The sequence below is a fragment of the Diadema setosum genome, chromosome 4 (genome assembly GCF_964275005.1).
Source record: "Diadema setosum chromosome 4, eeDiaSeto1, whole genome shotgun sequence".
NCBI lineage: Eukaryota > Metazoa > Echinodermata > Echinoidea > Diadematoida > Diadematidae > Diadema > Diadema setosum.
The window spans coordinates 13,250,040-13,271,760 of record NC_092688.1 but is presented as its reverse complement, the minus strand read 5'-3'; the positions used below and the strand labels follow the sequence as shown (position 1 = coordinate 13,271,760).

Genomic DNA, 21,721 nt, shown 5'->3' with positions numbered 1-21,721 from the left:
TAAATTTAAAGGATCTTCACGTAGAATGCATCTCTATCATTCGCAATGATATTTGTTTAAAAGTAGGAAAGAAACAGCAGTTTCCATAGGAGTGTGTAGTAAAATTATCCAGAAAAATAGGAAACTCCTACTGAAACGAGAGCTGGAAATAGTCAAAATTTAGATTCTTTCGTGCAAATTCAGAATAGTTGGGACGTGTGAACAGTGAATTAGTTTGGGTCAGCAACCTGACTTAGTGTGCATGGTGGAAATTAGTATCATCAGGATGAACCTTATTACAACTTTGATTTAAATCTCCTTTTCGAACTCCATGGGAAGGGTACTCCTGCTTCAATATCAGAAAAGCAGTGATGTTTCCAAAACTGAGTTAATAAGAAAAGAAGAGTTTCCTTTGTGATTTTAAGTTAATGTTCTTAAAAAGAAAGAAAAGAAAAATACTGTATGATTAAGCAAGAAGTGTTTGTTTCTTCTAAACTAACCTGATCCCTCTTACTACTTTCAGTACACATTATTCTACAACATCTGTCAAATAGTTTTTCAGGATAATCTAGTAATGTTCAAGGAAAGCTTAAATACTGTATCTGTATTAAAAGCAAATCAGGCGGACGATACGGCCAATGCAAAGTAGCAATCTCGCACTGTAAAAGTGGACATTTTCGTTTGAGGAATATTTCGAGCTCGGCCGGGTAAGATGAATTTCGCATGTTTTTCATTCCATGGGATCAGGACTGGAACACATGACATGTAAAAATGTTAGCGTGCTTTTATTTTCCCCACTAGCTTCTGGTTGCTTGGAAATTCCCACTTTTACAGTATATATTGTCTTTTTGTTTCACAAAAATTGAACATTCCTTGTTTCCAGACTATATGATGCAAGACATGAACTTTATACTTCACTTGTAAAGTCATCCTGACTTTCAACACTGTCAGGGCTGCTAAAAACTGTAAATCATATGTACCAACTGGTAGGTGTAAATCGATGAACTTAATGTTATGTGTGCTAAGTTTAGACTTGGCCAGAAAAGGAATTTATTAATGCATGTACACATTGTTTTGTGTAAGATCTTCAGAAATACACTATTTTGCTCTAGAAGATGCCAGTGTCTTCTGTTGGTTTGTGCATCTATTTCTTGTGTGTGTTCATGCATTTGTAACATGTGCACATGTACATGTTCTATTTACTAGATGCTCCTGTGTATAAATACATTGTAGGTCCAGTAATCGGGACCTCAAGTGAAGTGTACACTTCTATGAAAGCTCCACATTGTCCAAGATTTTACTTAGCCAAGTCAGATGAAAGAGCCTTAGGTTGCAGGATACGTCTCTAGTATTTGCAGTATATACAGCAAAAAAACAAACAAACTAACAAAATAAATAAATAATAAGAATAAACAAATAAAATGTAAAAGAAATGATAATGAAAATAAAAAAATAGTGATAAAAATAAATGAATAACTAAATGAATAATTTAAATAAATAAATAATAAAAAAATTATTACAAAATAAATTATCAACAACAACAACAATGAAGAATACAATTTTGTGACAGGCAGTGAGCATATCATATGAATGCAGTAACCAGTACAGTGTGATTTCCCTTCATAGCCCCAATATACAACAGCTAACTGGGAAATGACAGAACTGATTGAAAACACAGAGTGGACTTTTTCTAGAAGCAAAAGCTTCTTTTAATGATGGTAAGGGTATTCCGTGGTGCGCATCCAAGCAATATCTCCATGCAATGTGTACAAGTGTTACCAGGACACTGTAGTTGCATTATTGCATGAGGGTAGACATGTAAAAAATTTTATTGTACTTCATACGACTGCTGCATGAATATACAGTTGCTATGCAGCGACGTTCAGGGGGATGTTTCAAGTTATCAGTCTCTGACAATAACCATAGTAACAGTCAGTGACAAGAGCGTCTCAACCAATCAAAACCAAGGATTTTGCTGAAATTGTCAGAGACTGACACCCCCCAGGTTTTGCACCTGAAGAAGGTGGATTAGACATAAACTTGTATCATTGCATAATAGACACTATGATATACTGTAAGACTATATATCACACACATGTTGATACATGTACTTTGAAAAGTAGCAATAAAAACAAAATAAACAAAATACAGGCCGAACCCTCTCATCACAAAAGGATTTGTCCCCAGTAGGGGCCTACCATTTCTTTATTAGCACACGTCTTTGGCACAACTCACAGCAACATAATTTTTGAAATGCATAAGATTTCATCATTTTGAGAGGATTTTACTGGTATAAATTGTTATTATTTTACCTGGTTGCTGTATGGGTTACGAGATTGGGAAAAAAAAGGAAAAAGCTCAAACATCATGCCTTCAGGATTCACAATCACATGCATATCTCATACAGAGGTGGATCCAGGAATTCTGTAAAGGGGGGGGGGGGGGGGGGGGGCAACTAATATTTCTGATGCCACTTATTTCATTTTTTGTCTGTCTTTTTTTTTTTTTTTTTTAACGAAAAATAAAGGGGGTGGCATGCGTCCGGTGTGCCCCCCTCTGGATCCGCCACTGTCATACATACTGTGTTACACACAAACATGTATGTTGCATCTAGTAAGTCTGGTAAATAGAGAGGTACACTTGTATGTACAGTGAAAACTCGATATAAAGAGATCTGGAATTACAAAATACCTGATATAACAAACTACATAATTTCTCCTCTCCAGTCCCAGTGTATTCATTTTCTTTGTTTTGTATTGTTTACTTACTACTGATATAACAAAATATCTGATATAAAGAACAAATTGTCTTGGCCCCAATGATCTCTTTATGCTGAGTTCCTACTGTATCACTAAAGCCCGCTGCACACTATACGACTCAAGAGTATACGACCTTAAAACCATGAGAGTCCACCCAGTCAAACGACCTGGCAACGCACACTATACGATCAGACTACAAAACTAGGCTTACGACCATTCTGGCTTCAGCACATTGCCAGTGAGTATAGAAGCGCACGCAGGGCTTTGTGCTTCACTACGCTCTGCATAATATTTCGTACCGTATCACGAAAGCCTATGACCAGTCGTGGAAATTCAACATGTCAAATCTCTACGACTGGCGCTAAGACCCAGTTGTATGACTGGAAACTGGCAAGACTGGTGACGTCACACTTCCGGTCTTCAGGTCGTACGACCGGTCAGATCGTATAGTGTGCAGCGGGCTTTACTGCAGGGTATGTAGCAGTAGGATATCTAGGCCTGCAGAAAGCATATCATTTGAAACACATATAACGTTCTCAACAACTCTCCTATCTCTTTCTTCAGGAAGTTTACACTCACAGACCCACAAATCCACCAAATATTCATGCCAAAAGGTCGGATATTTTCACCATTAGTTTGTAGATCCACATGTTTACAAATTTACTTTTGACTTTTCAAAATACTCTGACAAACAAATATGCTAATGTGACAACTCTCGCCTACAAGTAAGGCCTACTGCATGGAAATTTCTACATGTGCGTACTCATGCAGGAACCTACTGACAACTGTAATACAAATTAACAAGATTTTGTCGACACAAAAATCTGTGAAGTCCAAAGGGGATCTGCCTGTAGTATATGTTTGTGCAGCTATTTACAGTATACACATAAACAACTTTTAAAAGAATACAGGTGCAGTCTAGACTATAACTGTACACGCCAAATATTTCGTGAGGTTTTCATTTTCACGAATTTCGCAAGTCAGGTGCTATTTGCTAATTTGAAGACATGCGAAAATATTGAGTGTAATCCCGGCATGAATGTGACATGCCACATACATTTCTCCATTCAGTCCTTTACTCCAAGGTCACAAATTTAACCACTAATGAAACCATGGGGAAGTCCCAATTCACAAAAAATTAGACTTTGTTAACCCTAACTAGGCCGGGCTATTTAGGTAGTTGATAGAGCCGGGGGGGGGGGGGCCTCCCAGCCCCCCCCCCTCCAGATCTCGGCCGTCGACAGCGCAGTCGCGATGAAAATTGGCACACACATTGCCTATGATGTAATCTAAAATACCGTGAAGTTAATTTTTCAAAAAATTATCATTTATGCTAAATTATGCTAATTTATGCATAATGATGCATGAAATCAGACTATTTGGAATAAATCACAAAATAAAGATCAAAACAGACACATTTTTTGTGTAAATATTCTTTTTACTGTCCTTAGCAAATGTAATAAAAAAAATTTGTGATATCAGAAAAAATTCTTAAGTATTTATTGTTTTTTTGAATTTCTTATGTATTTCTTTGTTTTTCGACTTTATGTTTTTCATTGTTTTTTCGATGAAATTCGTTCGTGACATCGCTCCGAACAAGAAAATATGTTAATCATTGATTTTAATCAACAAAAAACCAAAATAATCATGCTTTTATGAAATTTGCCAGCAAGCACAGTTTGCATTGAAATAGTACACGAATTTACGTTTTTGAGCAATTTTAGGTCTGACATGCATGTATGTATTTATGCGTAACTTCGGAACCTCGCGCCCGGGCGTCGCAAATTTGGTGTCAAAAGATGCGGGAGACTCGAAAGAAAAAAGTCATGAAACATCGCGGCGATAGCTTTTTGCGATTGCGATACATCGCGCGGAACGTCGAGGGGGGGGGGCCTCGGAGGCCCCCCCCCCCCCCCCCCCCCCCGGCCTAGTTAGGGTTAAATACATGTATATGGCATACTAGTATACAGTACATGTATGTTGTGTCTTACGTTGACTTAGAATGCTGAATACCTTTACATCATGACATCACTTTTGGCAAGAGGTTTTTATGACATTATATAAGATATATAAACGGCAATTACTCAGTCATGCGTTGAGGGTTATCTCCTTTTAATTGGTATGACCTGCAATAAAAAAGAGAAGGGAGTTCAAGAAAAAGGGAACATGCTCTTTCAAGATAACCAACCACAGACATTGGTAAAGACTCCCTATACAGAATAAGATGGATGCCTCCTTTATTTATAACCAACATGTAGGTAATGGTCATACCCTCCAACAATGGAAACAATGTCGAGTTCATCTGGTTTGTGGCAACACCAATTTCAAACGACACTAAAAAATTATTTCATAACATAATTTTGATAATGACAATTAATGATTTTGCAGATTAATGTCTACACAAGTCACTTAATCTAATCTACACAAAGTTTGAATACAGTCATTACTCAAAATTAAAAACCCTATAAAAACTACATGGAATCAGTTTATAATCTGACACAAAATGGATATACATAGTCATACCTGTCAAATGAAATAATTTTGAAGCACACTGTGTACATATAGTCCACATGACTCTTCTAAAGACTTGTGGTGTAAAGCAATGGTCATCATCTCTCCAGTGTCTGCTCAGTGAAATCGTAGCATCAATACTACTGTATAAGCTGTTATTTTCGCGTACAGATATTTTTGCGAATTAGAAGGTTACAGACATTTTCACGAGATGTTGTTTTCGCAAATTGACACCAACGCTATCTTGCATGCATTGTTACTCTAGTGTATGGCGACACTTTCGCGTGTTGTTAAATTCGCGATCCAACTGTAAATCGGGAAATTCGCGAAAATTAAACCCTCGCGAAAATAACCACTTAATATACAGTATAGCACAAGAAGTCTGCCATGCTATTAATCTTTTCTGTACCAATGACTTCTGACAGTGTGCATAACTCTGGAGTTTTCTGCATCAAATGGCACTTTAAAGATCGAACACAAAGGGTTAATATGATACATGCAAGACTGCAATCAATCTACCCACACTGCAGGTGCGACATCCCTCACAAAGCCAGCGTCTTGCATTGATGGAGCTCCCCCAGTCTCGCCACAGAGGGCAGCATGCACTGCAATACAGCTCTGTGGGTATTCCTCCATGCAAATGGGGCAGGGCACGAGGTCAAAGGTAGTCCCTCCATCACCTCCCCACGTCATGGGGTCATCTGCAGCGGCATCTGTGAGACTGAAGGATCCATCTAAGTAACTTAAACCATGTGGCAAACTCTCATTGCTGTGGCTGCTGTCTGAATCTTGCCAGTCATGGGTAGCACGCTGCCCCTGACCCCTTCCCCTACCTCTGCCCCTACCTCTCCCTCCTCCAGTGCCACGCCCTCCTGCTGTGGGAATGGTTTGAGGTGTTGCCGAACCCGAGGGCGCAATGTCCCCTCCAGGGATCCACTTGTTGCCACTGTCACTAGAACTGTCTGAATCAAGCCAAGCACTGGAGGATGGGGCATTCATGGCAGGGGCTTTCCCTCGCCCCCTTCCCCTTTTCGAACCCCTCCCCCGACCGCCCTGTGCTCTACCCCTCGTGGCAACCCTGTTCTGGTCCGTGTGTTCACCACCCCATGCATTCCCACCCCTCCCTCTACCTCTACCTCTTCCCCTACCCCTTGACCCCCTCTGAGATCCATCAGGACTCTTCTTTTCACTTTGGACCTTCCCAGCCCCACGACCCCTTCCTCTTCTCCCTCGCCCACCCCTTCCAACTGAGGGTACATCCTCCATAGTCCCACCTAAGGGATCTGGTGTGAGGCCTTGGAGATCTACATTACGCTTTGCCACTTTGGAGACCTCGCGGTGCTGTACATTGGGACTGTCTGCATGTCGCTTGAGATTGTTTACTGAGTTCAGTGGCGTGTGTTGAGTGGCCGGCTTCTTTCCTCTGCAATCTAAGATGTGGATGTTAATTCTGGACGCAGGGTACAATCCTAAACAAACAAACAAAAATTCAATGATGGAGGTGTAATTGTTATCTGCAGTAAACGTTACAAATCTCGAGCAGAAATGGATTCATTAATTATACTGCTTCTAGCTTGAAGTAGACAGCTGCGAAGCAAAGTTGTGCCCACATATTTTCTTCAAAGATATGCATAATTTTGTTTTTGCTATGTGAATTGAACACTGTGTTGTTGTTGGTTTTTTTGCCCTTCAGTTAAGATAATCTTTATATGCAGCCCTTAAATACAGAAAATGATGGCCTACCTTGACACTTGGGACATGGTTTCCCTTGACTGGCTGGTACTGGACTGTTCATCCATGCTGGGAGCTGACGACCAGTGCTGCAAGTTTAGATCATGTGACAGGAAGCAAAGAACTGTTGTGATGAGGCTGCTATTTGATTTGAGCATATTTGTAGGGTGTTTAGAGAAGACTCAAAATATCCACTTTAGTGAGAGTGGAAGACTTTCGATCTGGTAACTGTAAATACGCAATTTGAGGGGATTTTTAAAGAGAAAATATAAGATATTTTCATGAACAGAGCTTTAACCTGTTGATTAGCAGACATCATGACTGCCCCTATATTTTGTATTTGTCAAGTTTTTCAACAAAACACATTCATTGATCTGTTGATTAATATATCTGATTCGCGCCGGGTCATGCCCAGTCAAGTAATTTTGATCTTAATTTCATCAATATTTGCGCAATTTCTATTCACGCATCCTCATGTCTTAAAGATTATGTATCACTCATCTTTGAATTACCATCATAGAGACGTATCTTCCTCAGAGACCAGCTGGTTATTATGCAATGAGACATGAATCAATTGCCTTCCTATCTGTGAAGCAGATTCAGTTTGGCACATACTTCAAATATTTTTGAGTGGCTGCATTGAACATGGGTTCACAGGGAATAAAACAGTTGTGAATCCAATCTCTTGAACCTCCTTGCTACAATCAATACAGATTATAAAATATCAACACTTACAAACAATCAGAATCTTGGATGAAACAAACTTTCTTTTCCATACCCCCAAGCTTGATGCTCTGACATAAGATTCCATGTCATAAAATGAATGCTGACAAACCAACAGGGTGACTAGTTTAATGCATTCCCCGTGAGAGCCTGATAACTGTACAGGACCCAGCAGTTTCCAGTAAGCAAAAGGTTTAAAGCACTGTACCTCTTGTTTCCAGTACAGGGTGGTGGTGTCGGCTTAGCCTGGAGCCAGCCATTCTCCTTGTTGCTCGTTCTCCTCAGTCCCATGTCTGGCAGGTCTGTGCCCGGTGGGTCATCCATCGCTTCCACAGCACCGATTGCCACACGTTTGAACATCGCCCTCTCACTCTTATCTAGTCTCCTTCCAAGGCGGCTTTCAAACTTTGGACGCAGCTCTGTCAATGAATAACAAAAAGGCCAAAACCATTGGTTACACAAAATTACATGCAAGGGACAAGAGTAGTGAAATGAAAGCTTCAGATTTTATACATTGTATTATTAAATACTACTTTGTGAGAAGCAGAGACAATATGGGTTTCATATCTCATTTTGAGATGAGAACAATACCATTCCTTCAGGAAAGGTTTGTGAAACTAACTAGCAATGCCTACACAAGGATAAACTAAAGGCCTTGATGTATTTTGACAAACACCTGAAATTTCTCACTCTTTCAAGAACAGTAACATTTTTGACATGTTCATACAATGCTTTAGTTTTGTTTGTAGTTCCAAAATTTATAAATAACTGGGAAAAATATTATCTCATATTATTGCTCCTAACAGAACTCATAAAGATTCTATGACAGCATACCTTCATATGCTTTCATCATAAAAGCAGAATTATAATTAATATACCAGGAAGAGTATAAAATTTGTATTGCCATTTCTAACCAGTCAGAGTGGCATCTTTCAAGGATCGACCAAACTGTGCCAGGAAGTCTCTCAGCTGGCCCTCCAGCAATCTCATCATCTCGTTGGGAGATTCCTCCTCACTAGACCTCCTGTCTCTGTGTAACCATGGCGACGAGGATGATGATGATGAGGATGAGAGATTAGTTCTCTTTGTCACAGCTGCTGCAGTGAGAGGAGATGACTTGGTAGATGCAGGGGTGGGGAGTGATGAAGGAGATGATAATGATGATGACGGAGATGATGATGATGATGATGATAACGATTTTGATTTTGATGATTTGGATGTAGAGTTTGAAAATGAAAACGATGAGGATGGCAGTGTTCTGGTGGCAATGTTTGATGACGACACTTCATGATTTCTTAATCTCCCGTTCTCTGGTGATGAGCTTGAAGAGCTGGACGGTCCTGGCTTGGCTGCCAGCCATCCGTTCTCTTTGTTGCTGACATCCCACCTTTCCAGGTCAGGTGGCTCCCTTCGGGATGGGTCCTCTATGGCCTCAACGGCATGGATTGCCAGCCGCTTGAAAACTGCCCTCTCACTCTTGTCTAGCTTCCTTCCGAGGCAACTCTCAAACTTTGGTCTCAGCTCTACGGAGAATGGAGACAGACAGAGGTATTACTACACACGGCAAATATTTCACAAGGTTTTTTATTTTTGCAAATTCTGGGAGTTGGGAGCTATTCGTGAACTTAAAAACACGCAAAAATATTAACTCTAGTCCAGAAATGAATGTGACATGCACGCATACATTTCTCCATTCAGCGACTGTATTTCACCAATCACGAATTGAACCACTTGTGAAACTGTCGGGAAGTCCCAATTCGTGAAAAATTGGATTCGCTAAATCAAATATGGCTATACAAGTATACAAGTCATATTCACATAGTATATATAAATAACACATCATGCAAAACAGCATGCTGTATGATAACTTGACAGAGAGCTCTCCCCCCCCCCCCCCCAAAAAAAAAAAAAGCTACTGTAAAGCAAAATATTTTTCGCAAATTTTTGCGAATTGGAACCGATGGCCTTTTTCGCAGCATGAAATTTTCATTAATTGCCACTGGCATTCAATGCATGTAGTGTAGACAATAACTTTTGTGTGCATTTAATTTCATGAATTTTGGCTTTCGCAAAATGAAAGTGCATGCAAATATTTCTGGTTTTACAGTAAACAGAAAGAGAAACTTTAGGTTTTATAACAGCTTATTAGTTTTGAGTTGTTCTTTGTTGGTGTAGTTCATTGTTTATGAGTATTTTTTGTGTTCATGTGTGTGTATGTGTGTGCATGCAGACTCTAATAAAATGTCTCCTAGTCTAAGAAATCTCTGAGAGTTCATCATTAGAACCCTTCAGCCCAATGAAATAGTCTTGTAGAAAATAATGCAGTAAAAAAAAAAGAATAAATATTGTAGGGGTTTATTCTATATTTCTGTAAAATAAAATGGTATGTGCATACACAGTTCAGCATCTGAAGATTCTTCACACACTAAAAACAATAAAAACACACCATCCAAGCCATCTAAATTTGAATATTTGTTTGTGTCGGATCAAATATGCACCTCTCACACTTTTTATTTTCCATGGCACATAAACATAAATAACACAAACCCATATGACCAGTCTCACCTGCCAGTGTGGTATCTTTCAAGGCTGGTCCCACGTGGGCCAGAAACTCCCTAAGCTGATCCTCCAGCAATCTCCTGGCCTCGTCTGGAGGTTCATCCAGAACCGATCTCTTTTCCCGTCTTCCTTTTGAATGGGAGGATTTTGGGACGGTCTCTTCAGTCGGAGCTTGTGCCCTGACCTCTGGGGGTGATGTACGCGAAAACGACGGTGCTGATGCTGCTGCTGCGCATTTCGCCCTTTCGTTCTCCTCCTTCAGCGATGACTTCAATGCAGCTGAAGTGGGCCCTGGGCTTCCCTTTCTTTCCGAGGCTGCCAGTATCAGCTTTGCGGCTCGTCCGAGAGACTGGCCACTCAGGGACTTTGCCTCTGATGTTGATTCAATCTGGACGAGGCGGCTCTTCAGGTCAGCAGCTGCCGCACTTCTGTTGAGTGAGTTCGAAAAGGAATTTCAGCAAACCAAAAGCACAAGCACATGAACACAAGAGGGCATCCTTCTAAAAATGCCATTGTCCCACTATTACTACCAAGTATTAAATGATCAAAAATAAATACGGGATTCTGCCACTATAACAATGGAATGTATCCAACATTGTAATAAATGTGATTAGATTGAGCCTGTCCACTCTTGGAAAAAAATTATACCAGCAAAAGAAACTAGTGTTTGCACATAAGTTACATTAATGTCATAATTCTTGATTACAAACTTAACATTTTAACTCAAAAGTTTAAGTCAAAAAGGATAAACTGGGTATAAAATATTCAAAAGACTGGAGGGTAAAAACAATGCTGGAATATAAGACATTTAATTTAAAAAAAAAAAAAATTGTCAAAGGGAGACATGGACACATGGTAGTATCAAGGATTGGACACAATACCATCTACACACCTCAAAAGTATAGAAACCGTCTAATGGCTTGCACAGTAAAGGAGAACCCCATGGAAAGAACATTGGATATGACTGGCATGTGTGGTCGTGCTTCCCCTGTATACAGTCTTGATATGCTTAAAATATCAGGGAAATCCAGAGGTCGCAAGAAGCATGGAATCACTTTGGAAACACAACCCAGGAAGTACATTCTCTTAAAAGTTTCTAAAAGGTCTTTTTGACTGCAATTTTGATTCACAGGGTGTTTACGTAATTCATGAGAAGTAAAGCCATACACCTTTCACAAAGCCAACAATTCATCATACCACCTGAAAACTCTTCTACTGAAAAGTGCTTGGGCTGAAACTGTCCATGCCACATTTTCATTTCCTAAACTTCCCTTGATATTCACAGAAGTAACAACATGCCAAAATATTGCCTCCTGCAACAGAGATGCAGTGAATACTGTCTGTTGGGCAGGAAATAGCTACCTTTACTTCTTGAAAAGGGACAACGCTTATTTCTCATTTTGGCGCAGTGGTTGTCGATAAACAACACGGTATATATGTCTAACAAGTTATGATTCCTGAAATACAAGGGTATAGCATTTACATTAACTTCAAATTGTCTGAAAATAGATACTTCTTACACTTGCACTTACTCTCCTTTGTTGATCGCAGCAAATGTCTTTTTAAAAGCTGTGTTTGACTTCCACGACGGGGTGAGGTGTTGGGACTTCTTCTGCAGGCTTGGAGCTTCCCGGACTGACTGCTTTGTTTCCTGTTTTGTTTATTGCAAAAAGAAAAGAAAAAATCTGCAAAATAGGCATGCATAAGACATCAGCTTGCCCTCTTTGGAATAAAAATACTTGAAGGGACAGGAACATATCGTCGCTGGGGTGACAAGACCTTGTATCTGCAATTTTGGTGAAAATGACTTTTTTGGATTAATGGTCAAATAATGGGTTAAGTGATGTCCTGTCCAAATCCCAACTGTCTTACTCCAAAAATGAAGCCACCACGGCATGTCAAAGGAAAGGCTATCCCATTCGCCACAGTGCTTTGGCCGCCATGTTTTTTGGCTCTCCTGAACATTTGACATTTTGTAGGTAAGAGGTCTTGTCGCCCCAGCGACGATATGTGTCCTCCTGCTCTGTGTTGTAAGGATTGAATCAACATATTATGCAGTAGCACTAGTATAATATGCGTGATCCTCTGAAAATGGTTTTCAGAATTTTCTGAATTTTGCATTCCTGAAGAACACCCACCAGTTACCTTTGAAACTTTGTTTAGTTTAGTGTAGTTTTCTTTTCTTTTGTTGGCGAGAAACTATTTAGCGAGGCAATTCCTTTGTCAAGATCCCTTTTGGCTCAAATTGCTACTGCTGGTTAGTGCCCTCTTGGACCTTCACAAATAATCAAAATCTATTAATTAGCACCAACTGTAAGTTTCTGATAAACAGAGTGCATGACAGCAAAAGAATCAAGCCAAGCAGGAAAAGATCAAGCAGCTTAAGGTGCTAACTTAATTATTTGAGTGCCCCAATTAATCCTGAAAATGACTTACTTCCTTCTGGCTCTAGAAGAGAGGACAGCATACAAGTGACTACCAAGGAGTCCACTCACCCTGTTGTTGAGTGATTGGCGTGGGGCTTTTGACCCCTCCGTCCTGTCCCCCGTTGAGCTGACCGTGATGAATGCCAGTCCAAACTGGGCATCCTTCTTGAACGGCTGGCGGCAAATGACCTTCACCCTATCCCAGTAGTCATCACGCACGTCCGCACAAAGCTGGTCTGCACAGAATTATTGCAATGTTGTTCATAAGTTGGAGAGATGAAAACTATGATTTCTGTTGATCAGTATAAATAGGACTTGATGTCCCTTGTCTTGGATGATGTGTCAAATATAACATGAATATATATCTTGAGTGGAGTTATGATTTGAATATTTCTCTCATAGAAAGGTGATACAATATATGAATTATGTTAGAAGCTCCTCAATTACCAAAATAACCGAGAAGTATTTCTTTTCACAATAATGCACATATATGCACAATAAAAACAGAGCCCTGCTACATGCTGACAAACTCATATATCTTTTTTGTCTCATATGTTTGTACTCAGGTGCCACCTGTTTAAAATGCCCTCATTCAAGTGAATTTAGTTTGGGGCAAAACATTTTAGATTATTATACCGACATTGATAATCCTGTTTTGATAAATTCATTTTACCTCTACTTCTATGACAACTGGGAACTTAAAACAACAACCTAGATATCTTCTGTAAATGTCACTGTCAAACCTTTTTTTTTTTAAAACCTGGTATGTGACTTATGGACACCTGGGACGATTAGCAAACATTTCAATACCTTATTTTCACAAAACTTATTTGCATGTCATAAAATTATGGGTGGAAAACTCGTATGAAAATGAATGAGAAAGTTTATTCATGCTGCAGTACTTCAGAATACTTAATTTTGTGCACTCAAATGCACTGCAGGACATTACCTCTGGTGAACATTTTCACCCCAGTCTTGTTCTTGCCCAGCTTGCTGTCCATTGGGGTCATGCAGCTTGTGGTCGGGACTATTGTCTGGAAGTCCATGTCAGCGGCAGATGACCTTCGTACCTGGATCTCAATCAGGGCTGAGCCATAGTTACCTGGAATATCAATGGGTAAGGATGACAAAGTGTTGTCACACTTATGCTTTGCACAGCAGGAGGTGAGTTAAGAAATAAAAGGGTAAATTAAGTGAATGTCATAACTCTTACCACTAACCAGCCTGCACTGGGGGAAAAATAAACAAAACTAAATATAATAGAGGACATAACATTGTAATACACTGCTGAAATGAATGACTCAATCCATAGAGGCCATGAGATCTGCTTCTCTCTGCACATTATACTGTAAAATCAGAAACAATCACAGCATGAAACTTTCTTACAGTGGAGCCAATGGCCCTTTTTGTGGCATAAAACTCTTGGAAATTGCCACTGGTATTCAATGAATTGTGTAGACAAGAAACTTTTTTATGAGCATTTTGCTTTCCCAAATTTCGGCTCCTTGCAAAACTCACAAAATTTTCATGCGAGCGAAAATGTCTGGTTTCACAGTGTTCAGCCCATGCATTATGACTGCTTGAAATGCCATAACTGCTATGTATTCTCTTTTCTTTAAGTGGCCTCTAGGCAAATGTGTTTGGGGTTTTTTTCCCCTTGTATACCTGTAGAGGGAATACCAAGGCCTAAAAGGTACTAACAAATTTGAGCAAGTGATGAGTTTGTAACGACAGAGAGACAGAGAAAGATAGATAGCGCATGCCAGCCAAATAAATGACACTTGAAGCAACTGCCATGATAAGAAAAGCCGATCCTTACCTATATCAATAAAACCGATCTTGACCGCCCTTTCCAGCTGAAGTTCTACCTGGACTGACCCTGATCGATCCCCTGGTGCACAGAGCCAACGACGCCATTGACTCGGTCCAAGTAAATTTTCTGCTCGATGGATGGAATCCTATTGTTAGATGTAAAAAAACAAACAAACTGGAATTGATGAAAAAATATATATTGAATAGAGTAACAACTGCTTTTAAAACAAGATGGTCTCACTGCTCAATTTTCTCCTTTAGACTCTTTATATCAAATGCAAAATAAATGTTAATTCCTTTCTTCCTTTACTTCAAAAAATTAGAATGCCGAGGGTATGTCAATTCAATGTGAAACATATACAATGTATTCTGAATGCACCACACTTACTGATAAGTAGAGACAAGCTAATCTTTATCCCCCAAATAAATGAATAAATATATAATCACAAGACGGAAAAAAGTGATGAAAGGGGTACAACTTTTCCAATCCTAAAGTTAATTCTTTTAGGTAATGACAGATTACTACTTTAAATGTGCTAGAAAATTTTCTAACAAACAGCGAACAACTTCCAAGGCAAGCAGTGATGCACAGCTATGTAGTGATTGCATACCTCTTTCAAACTGACGGTGACACTATAAACTTGCTCTCAACACACTGTAATTTCATAGCAATGTTTTATTTTAGTAGCCTTTTTTTTTTTGATTGTGAGATGAAAACTTCAGAGATGTCAAGGCCAGAGACCAGCATCGCAGCAAGGAGTGATATTTTGTGATGCGTCACCACCACCCAAACAAGCAAAGCGAGAAAATGGGGAGAGGGGTAAGGGTACATGTGGGAGGGGGTAAAGGAGCTTTAACATTAAGTGTATTTAGGTGATCTGGTGCATACTAAATGTAATATTTTGACTTTAATATCCTGAGAAAAAAAAAATGTTTCAAAATGTGACTCTATTGCCATTGGTGGTTGAAAATCCATGTTTTGTTTTGTTGCCTTTGTTTTTGTTTGGCATGTTTTTGTTACGTGTTTGTTGTTGTTGTTGTGTTGTTGTCATTTTTTATTTATTTATTTATTTATTTTTTTTTTTGGGGGGTCATTTTTTGAGGCGTGAGAAAAAGCTTGACAGGCATGTGGAGTGTGAGAAAGACCCCCAAGGAGTATGACTATCATGAGACTTGTCTTAAACATGTATGAAACTTGTGTGCTCTTTCGCCTCTTGCTTGGTTTGGGCTGGGTGAATCCTAGCCCCGGAGACCTGCCGCTCTGCGGCGGGGTCCTGGCGGCTACCTCGCAGTTTCGTTAAAGTGAGAATCACGAACAACTCCCTATTGCCACATATACGGCAACTTCACAAATAAACCATGGCTAAATTTCTATCATAAACACAGTGACAATAAAAAATGAAATATACACTACCCCATTGCCTTGTTTCTTCTCACCAATTTATCTGGAAACTGCAAAATATTCCACATTTTTTAGGAGTAAGCGGCCTGCCCTAGTGGGGAGCTTTGCTGCTATTTTGAACGTGTATATCCATTTGTACGCATCTACGCATGCGTAAACAGTGACGTCACTGTTACGGATGCTCAAGGATATGAATAATGCATCATCGCACGGTGCATATAAGGTGAAATGAATATACATCATGTAGGGAGCGATACAGCTGTCAATGGTGGACCGACTGAATGCATGCTGTGCGCATGTGCAAGTGATTGTGAGTTTTAGTGAGCATCGGTGAGCTGAAGATATTTGCCTTATAAGACAGCATTTTCTGCATCATAAGTAATGAAATGCATCAAACAGTCGCCGATAAGAATCATTTAGGTTTAATCGACCCATGTAAATATTCCTAGTAGTTTTTGTTGAAAAATTAAGGAAATACAGCGCCGGAACGGCACCCGTTTGGTACAACATTAAAATCTCGATGCCAAAACGGCGCAGCCCCAACACTGTACGTTGTACGTTGGGGCTGCTGGTCGCAGTTAGGTGAATCCATGTCTACAATTTGTGACGATGTATGGTATGGCAACTCAGAAAGCACAGAATTCAGAATGTTTGCATTGTCTATCCAATTATTGTCCATACAAATGGACTGTGTGGCCCCTATGGAAACCCCTGGACTCTGATTGCCCTAACGATAAAAACATTAAAATGTGCCCCTTGTCCTTATGATGACCAAAAAAAAAAAAAAAAGTTTAACTAAGAATCATAGGCCTACTCATTAAAGTCATCATGGTCATCAAACACAATCACAAACAGCAGATTTTCTCTATAACGGAAGCATACAAATTGGAATTTGTATGACTGACGACAAGTTACATTTATACACTCTGGATTTTTACTTTTTGTACTCAAGTAGGCCTACCAGTGGTACTGATAATATTGCTCTCTAACTGTTACTATAGTAAAAGACCTTCTGTAGGCCTACATGATCATAATGAAACTTGGTGCGCCCACAGATATTCATATAGGTGGGACTAATATTGAAGAACCAGACTCATTTACACGTACATTACACAACCCAAAATGATTAATGTGAGAATTAATGGGGTATACTCGGTCAATGATCTGCCAAATAGACACTCAGTAACATAGACCACGGTCAGATGGATTATTTTCTAAAATAAACTTACCTGGGAGCTGAAAGAAACGACATTTTTGAGCTTCACTGGAGCCATCACTTCGCGGATCGAATTTTATAATTGAAAGTCGCGCGCTTCCCTCCGACCTCGGCAAACTTCTTCGCAGCGCATGCGCATGGGATGCATGTCATGACAGACAGCGCGCGATATTTTCGTTCAGTGTGTGTGTGTGTGTAGACGTGTGTGTGTGTGTGTGAATGACAAGAACTAGTCTAGCTTTTAGACACTCTAATTTCTGTCATTCACTTATCGCAAAGTCTCTTCTTTCAATGAAGTACAGGCCACCTTGTGGTGTAGGCATAAAGCGTACTGTTTTCAAGTTTCAAGTTTCAAGTTTAAGTTTCAAGTTTATTAAAAGTTTCCACAATACAAAATTACATAAGAACAATAATATGTAACAAGGAATACATTGTTGAATATGTGATTAAAACAATTTGCAGAATTGAATATAAATTGACAATGCATGATGTAGATGCATATAGATGTAAAGTGGAGGGTCTTAGAAAAGCAAGCTTGTATAATGAGAACCCCTGGAAAGGCAAGTTAAGACATGTAATATAATAACTCACTACTATATACAAACATTAAAGCCATAGAATAATTCTAGTGGAATTCCTCTATCCCTCACACACACACACACACAGACACACACACTACCTATGGAATTTTAAAGCAAAACATAATTGGCATTAGACTATATTACTCAAATGGAAAGCGATGAGATGAAGTCATGTATGTAGAATTTAAAAGGAGCAGCATCAATGAGACTGAGAATATCGATGAAGCAAATACTTCCGAGCCAACACTTTAAATCTGGAAAAAGTGGTACTATCTTTAACATCTGAGGGCAACATGTTCCATTCTTTTATGCAAGACACATAAAAAGAATTTAGGGCAATACTGGTAGCTACACGAGGTAGATGCAGAAGGTTTTTCTGTCGTGTATTATGGGAATGAACAACTGAGTTTTTGACGAACAAATCTAGAAATAAGGAGGGAGAACTGGACATGTGAAGCTGTACATGAATGCCAATGAGTTAAAACACACTAACTCGTTTAGAGGTAAACAACACAGCTGTAAGAACTGGGGGCACTTGGCCTAGTAAAGTGTGAGCTTGTTATTAGCCTGATAGCTCTCTTTTGTACAATAAACAATTTATGAAGATGGCTGTTATAAGTATTACCCCAGGCAACATTACAATACATCAAGTGAGGCATTATGATGCTATTATACAGTGTAGTCAAGACACTTTTAGGAACAATAAATTTTAGCTTATGCATCACACCAACACCCGAGAAGCTTTGGAACATACATTTAGTATGTGTTGCTTCCATGACAGAAATTCATTGATAGTAAAACCAAGGAATAATACATTTTCGCTTGTAGCTACCTGATGTCCACCAATATTGAGAGAAGGGGTGTTTACAGGTATCCTCTTATTCCTTGTTCTGAAAATAACACATTGTGTCTTCTGAAGATTAAGTGACAATTATTACAACAAAACCAACGATAAAGTTTGTTAAGTTCTTCATTTGCTGAAGATATTAAACTGTACGCATCCTTGTGGGAGGACAGAAGACTTGTATCATCAGCAAACAGTGAGTAAGTAAACAATGATGTAGCACTGATGATATCATTGATATAGATAAGAAATAATAGTGGGCCTAACACTGAGCCTTGAGGCACTCCACAATCAATGTGGGTGGAAAGCGATTTGGTCCCATTGACAACCACAAACTGCATTCGGTTTTGCAGATAGCTTTTGAACCAGTCTAAAGGAACTCCACGAATACCATAAGATTTAAGTTTGCAGATAAGAATGTGGTGGTCAATGGTGTCAAACGCCTTGGACAAATCTAAGAAAATGCCTAGACAAAATTTCCCTTCATCAAGTGCATGAGCAATAATGTTAGTTAAATGCAATACACCCATACTGGTAGAAGAATATTTGCGAAAACCAAATTGCTCGGGGATCAAAATGCCTTCTACAGCTAAATAATTATTTACTCTTGAGCATACAATCTTTTCTAACAATTTAGAAAATACAGGCAGCAAGGCAATGGGTCTGTAGTTTTCAATGTTTCTGTTATCACTTTTCTTATACACAGGAACTACTTTGGCAATTTTCATCTTGTCTGGAACTATTCCTTGCGACAGAGATTTATTAAATATGTCACACAATGGGACAGCAATGCTATGGATACACTCTTTGACAACCCTAGGAGCTATATTATCAGAACCTGATGACTTAGAGGATTTCAGTGATAATGCTAGCATTATTATTTCAGATGCAGTAGTGGGCTTCAAAAATAAAGATTTGCTGTTTTTTGTAGGTTTCAAATAATCCTGAAAAGTATTGGATGTACTTGGGATCTTTTCACTTATCTTAGCAGCAATTCCTGCAAAATACTGATTGAAATGTTCAGCCTTTTGCGTATTTGTACTTAATGAAATATCACCATTATACATTTCTGAGGGAAGGTTGTGACATTTCCCCTTTCCGATCAATTTGTTTATATGGAACCATGTTTTTTTGATATCCCCTTTTATATCATGGAATAGATTTCTAAAATATTTTTGCTTTGAAAAGCGCACAACATTTGTCAATTCATTCTTGTAATCAACATAATTCTTCTTATTTATCCAGGTTGGATGTTTAATGAATAATTTATAGAGCTTATGCTTCTTCCTAATGGACCTAAGCAAACTATGTGTGATCCAGGGTTTCTTACATCCCTTCTTGGCACATGATTAACAACAGGAAAGCATTTGTCATACACATCACCAAATACATTAATAAAATAATCGTATGAATCATTTGCACTAGTTAAGCTATATAGGTCATGCCAGTCAACTTCTAAAAGCTTCTGTTTGAAAATAGATATGTTCTCAGACTTGACTGCGTGCTTAGTTTTTATACTTCTTTCACCATTTGATATGCTTACTTTTCCTTTGTCTATACAATAAATAGGCAAATGATCAGATAGGTCTGAAAATATAAGACCACTCTCAACATTATATTGAATACAATTTGTGAAAAAATTATCAATCAGGGTAGCAGAGGTGTCAGTAATGCGAGTAGGTTTAGTGATGAGAGGGAACATATTATGTGAATACATAAGATCCAAGAACCCCTTCACACTATCATCATAATCAGAATTTAGCAGATTGATATTGAAGTCACCCATAACATAAACAAACTTGTTCTCCCTAGATAACGTTTGCATATGCTCTTCAATATTATCACAAAATGATTCAATATCACTTCTTGGAGCCCTATAAATACACCCAACTACAATATGCTTTTCCTTATCCTGGGAGAAGAATGCATCACGCTTTACAGGGGGGGGGGGGGGGGGGCGCAAGGGCCGCGGGAACGGGGGAGGGGGGGGGGAGGACTGCAGTTTCCTCCCGCTTTCGGCCTGTGGGGGAAAAAATCGAAAAAAAAAAATCAGAAAGATTTTTCTTGGGGGGGGGGGGGATGTTGATCCTTTCCCCATCCAGGGCCAACAGCCCCCCCCCCCCCCTTGTCTCTTGAAAATGTTCCACGGCCTCTACATGTAGACTGCAAATGTTTTACTCACATGTTTACTACACTTTTGATCAAGTTTTGCAGTTCACATCATTATATCCTCGTCTGAATCTTAATCTGTCAGGCTTTACCAATAAGCAAAACAGTAGATTTCATCTTTCTGTTTTGTTTTGTTTTTCGAAGAACATCAGATGAAATCACAGAGTTTGTAAACCCTGAACTGTATACACCATTTATTTCCCAAGAGTGGCATTTGACATATAAGATAAATTTTGCAGGTGATTGAGTTTGTGATTGAAAACCACGTTGAATAAACAAGAAAAAAGTAATCTCCCTTTTCATTAGAAAAGGAATCAATATCCTACATCGGATGGGACACACAGCACACCTGTGGGATGGGAGGCAATACTTTTATAGCGAGTCATTAATTTCACAAATCAGTTGACTCTCAAAATTTTGTGAAAATAAAAACAATGTAAAACATAGAAGTACAGTATTTAGCTAACTACATGATTGAAAGATATTCACACACACACACACATATATATATATATATTATATACACATATGAATATATATTCCCATATGTCTTAGAATGTATAGGTTTGTTTATACCCTTTTTTTAAATGTACAATGGTTTATGTATGCATGTATGTATGTATTATGTAGGACACCTGTATCATGATTAGACTGTATATTTATGTGGAGCATCCTTACGTAAGACTTTGACAAGGTAAAATCCTCTGAAGTATCTGTGTCATTTCAAATTAGAATTTATTTGTTGACATATCGAAAAATTATATTCCCTTTTCTACTCTCTAAAAAAAAATCGGGTAAAAATATTCACTCTTGAAGGAGTGAATACAAAAAAGAGTGAATTTAGAGTGAAATTGGAGTGAATTTTGAGTGAAAATGTTTTTCACTCATTTTGGAGTGACCTCAGGGATCACTCGAAGATTTTGGGGTGATCCCTGAGGTCACTCTAAAACGAGTGAAAATGAACATTTTCACTCAAAATTCACTCCAATTTCACTCTAAATTCACTCTT

The 21,721-nt window shown here is 38.9% G+C and overlaps 1 protein-coding gene across 1 annotated transcript; it reads right to left on the bottom strand.

Moving 5' to 3' along the window:
- Window positions 1-4,729: 4,729 nt before the first annotated feature.
- On the bottom strand, window positions 4,730-17,182 carry LOC140227626 (uncharacterized). Its single transcript, XM_072308044.1, has 11 exons — window positions 17,132-17,182; window positions 14,508-14,646; window positions 13,638-13,790; window positions 12,758-12,924; window positions 11,795-11,913; window positions 10,269-10,690; window positions 8,988-9,226; window positions 8,618-8,819; window positions 7,912-8,122; window positions 6,993-7,069; window positions 4,730-6,718 (listed from the first exon to the last, which is right to left on the bottom strand). The coding sequence occupies exons 1-11, from the start codon at window positions 17,174-17,176 to the stop codon at window positions 5,760-5,762; spliced, it is 2,733 nt and encodes a 910-aa protein (XP_072164145.1). The 5' UTR covers window positions 17,177-17,182; the 3' UTR covers window positions 4,730-5,759.
- Between the last annotated feature and the right edge of the window lie 4,539 nt (window positions 17,183-21,721).

Bases quoted from the DNA above. Each gene is read 5' to 3' on its own strand.
- LOC140227626 (XM_072308044.1), bottom strand. From the start codon at position 17,176: ATGGCTCCAGTGAAGCTCAAAAATGTCGTTTCTTTCAGCTCCCAG. The intron at 14,647-17,131 runs GTAAGTTTATTT...ATCTAACAATAG, and splicing joins TCGTTTCTTTCAGCTCCCAG to GATTCCATCCATCGAGCAGA. The intron at 9,227-10,268 runs GTGAGACTGGTC...CATTCTCCGTAG, and splicing joins GAAAGATACCACACTGGCAG to AGCTGAGACCAAAGTTTGAG.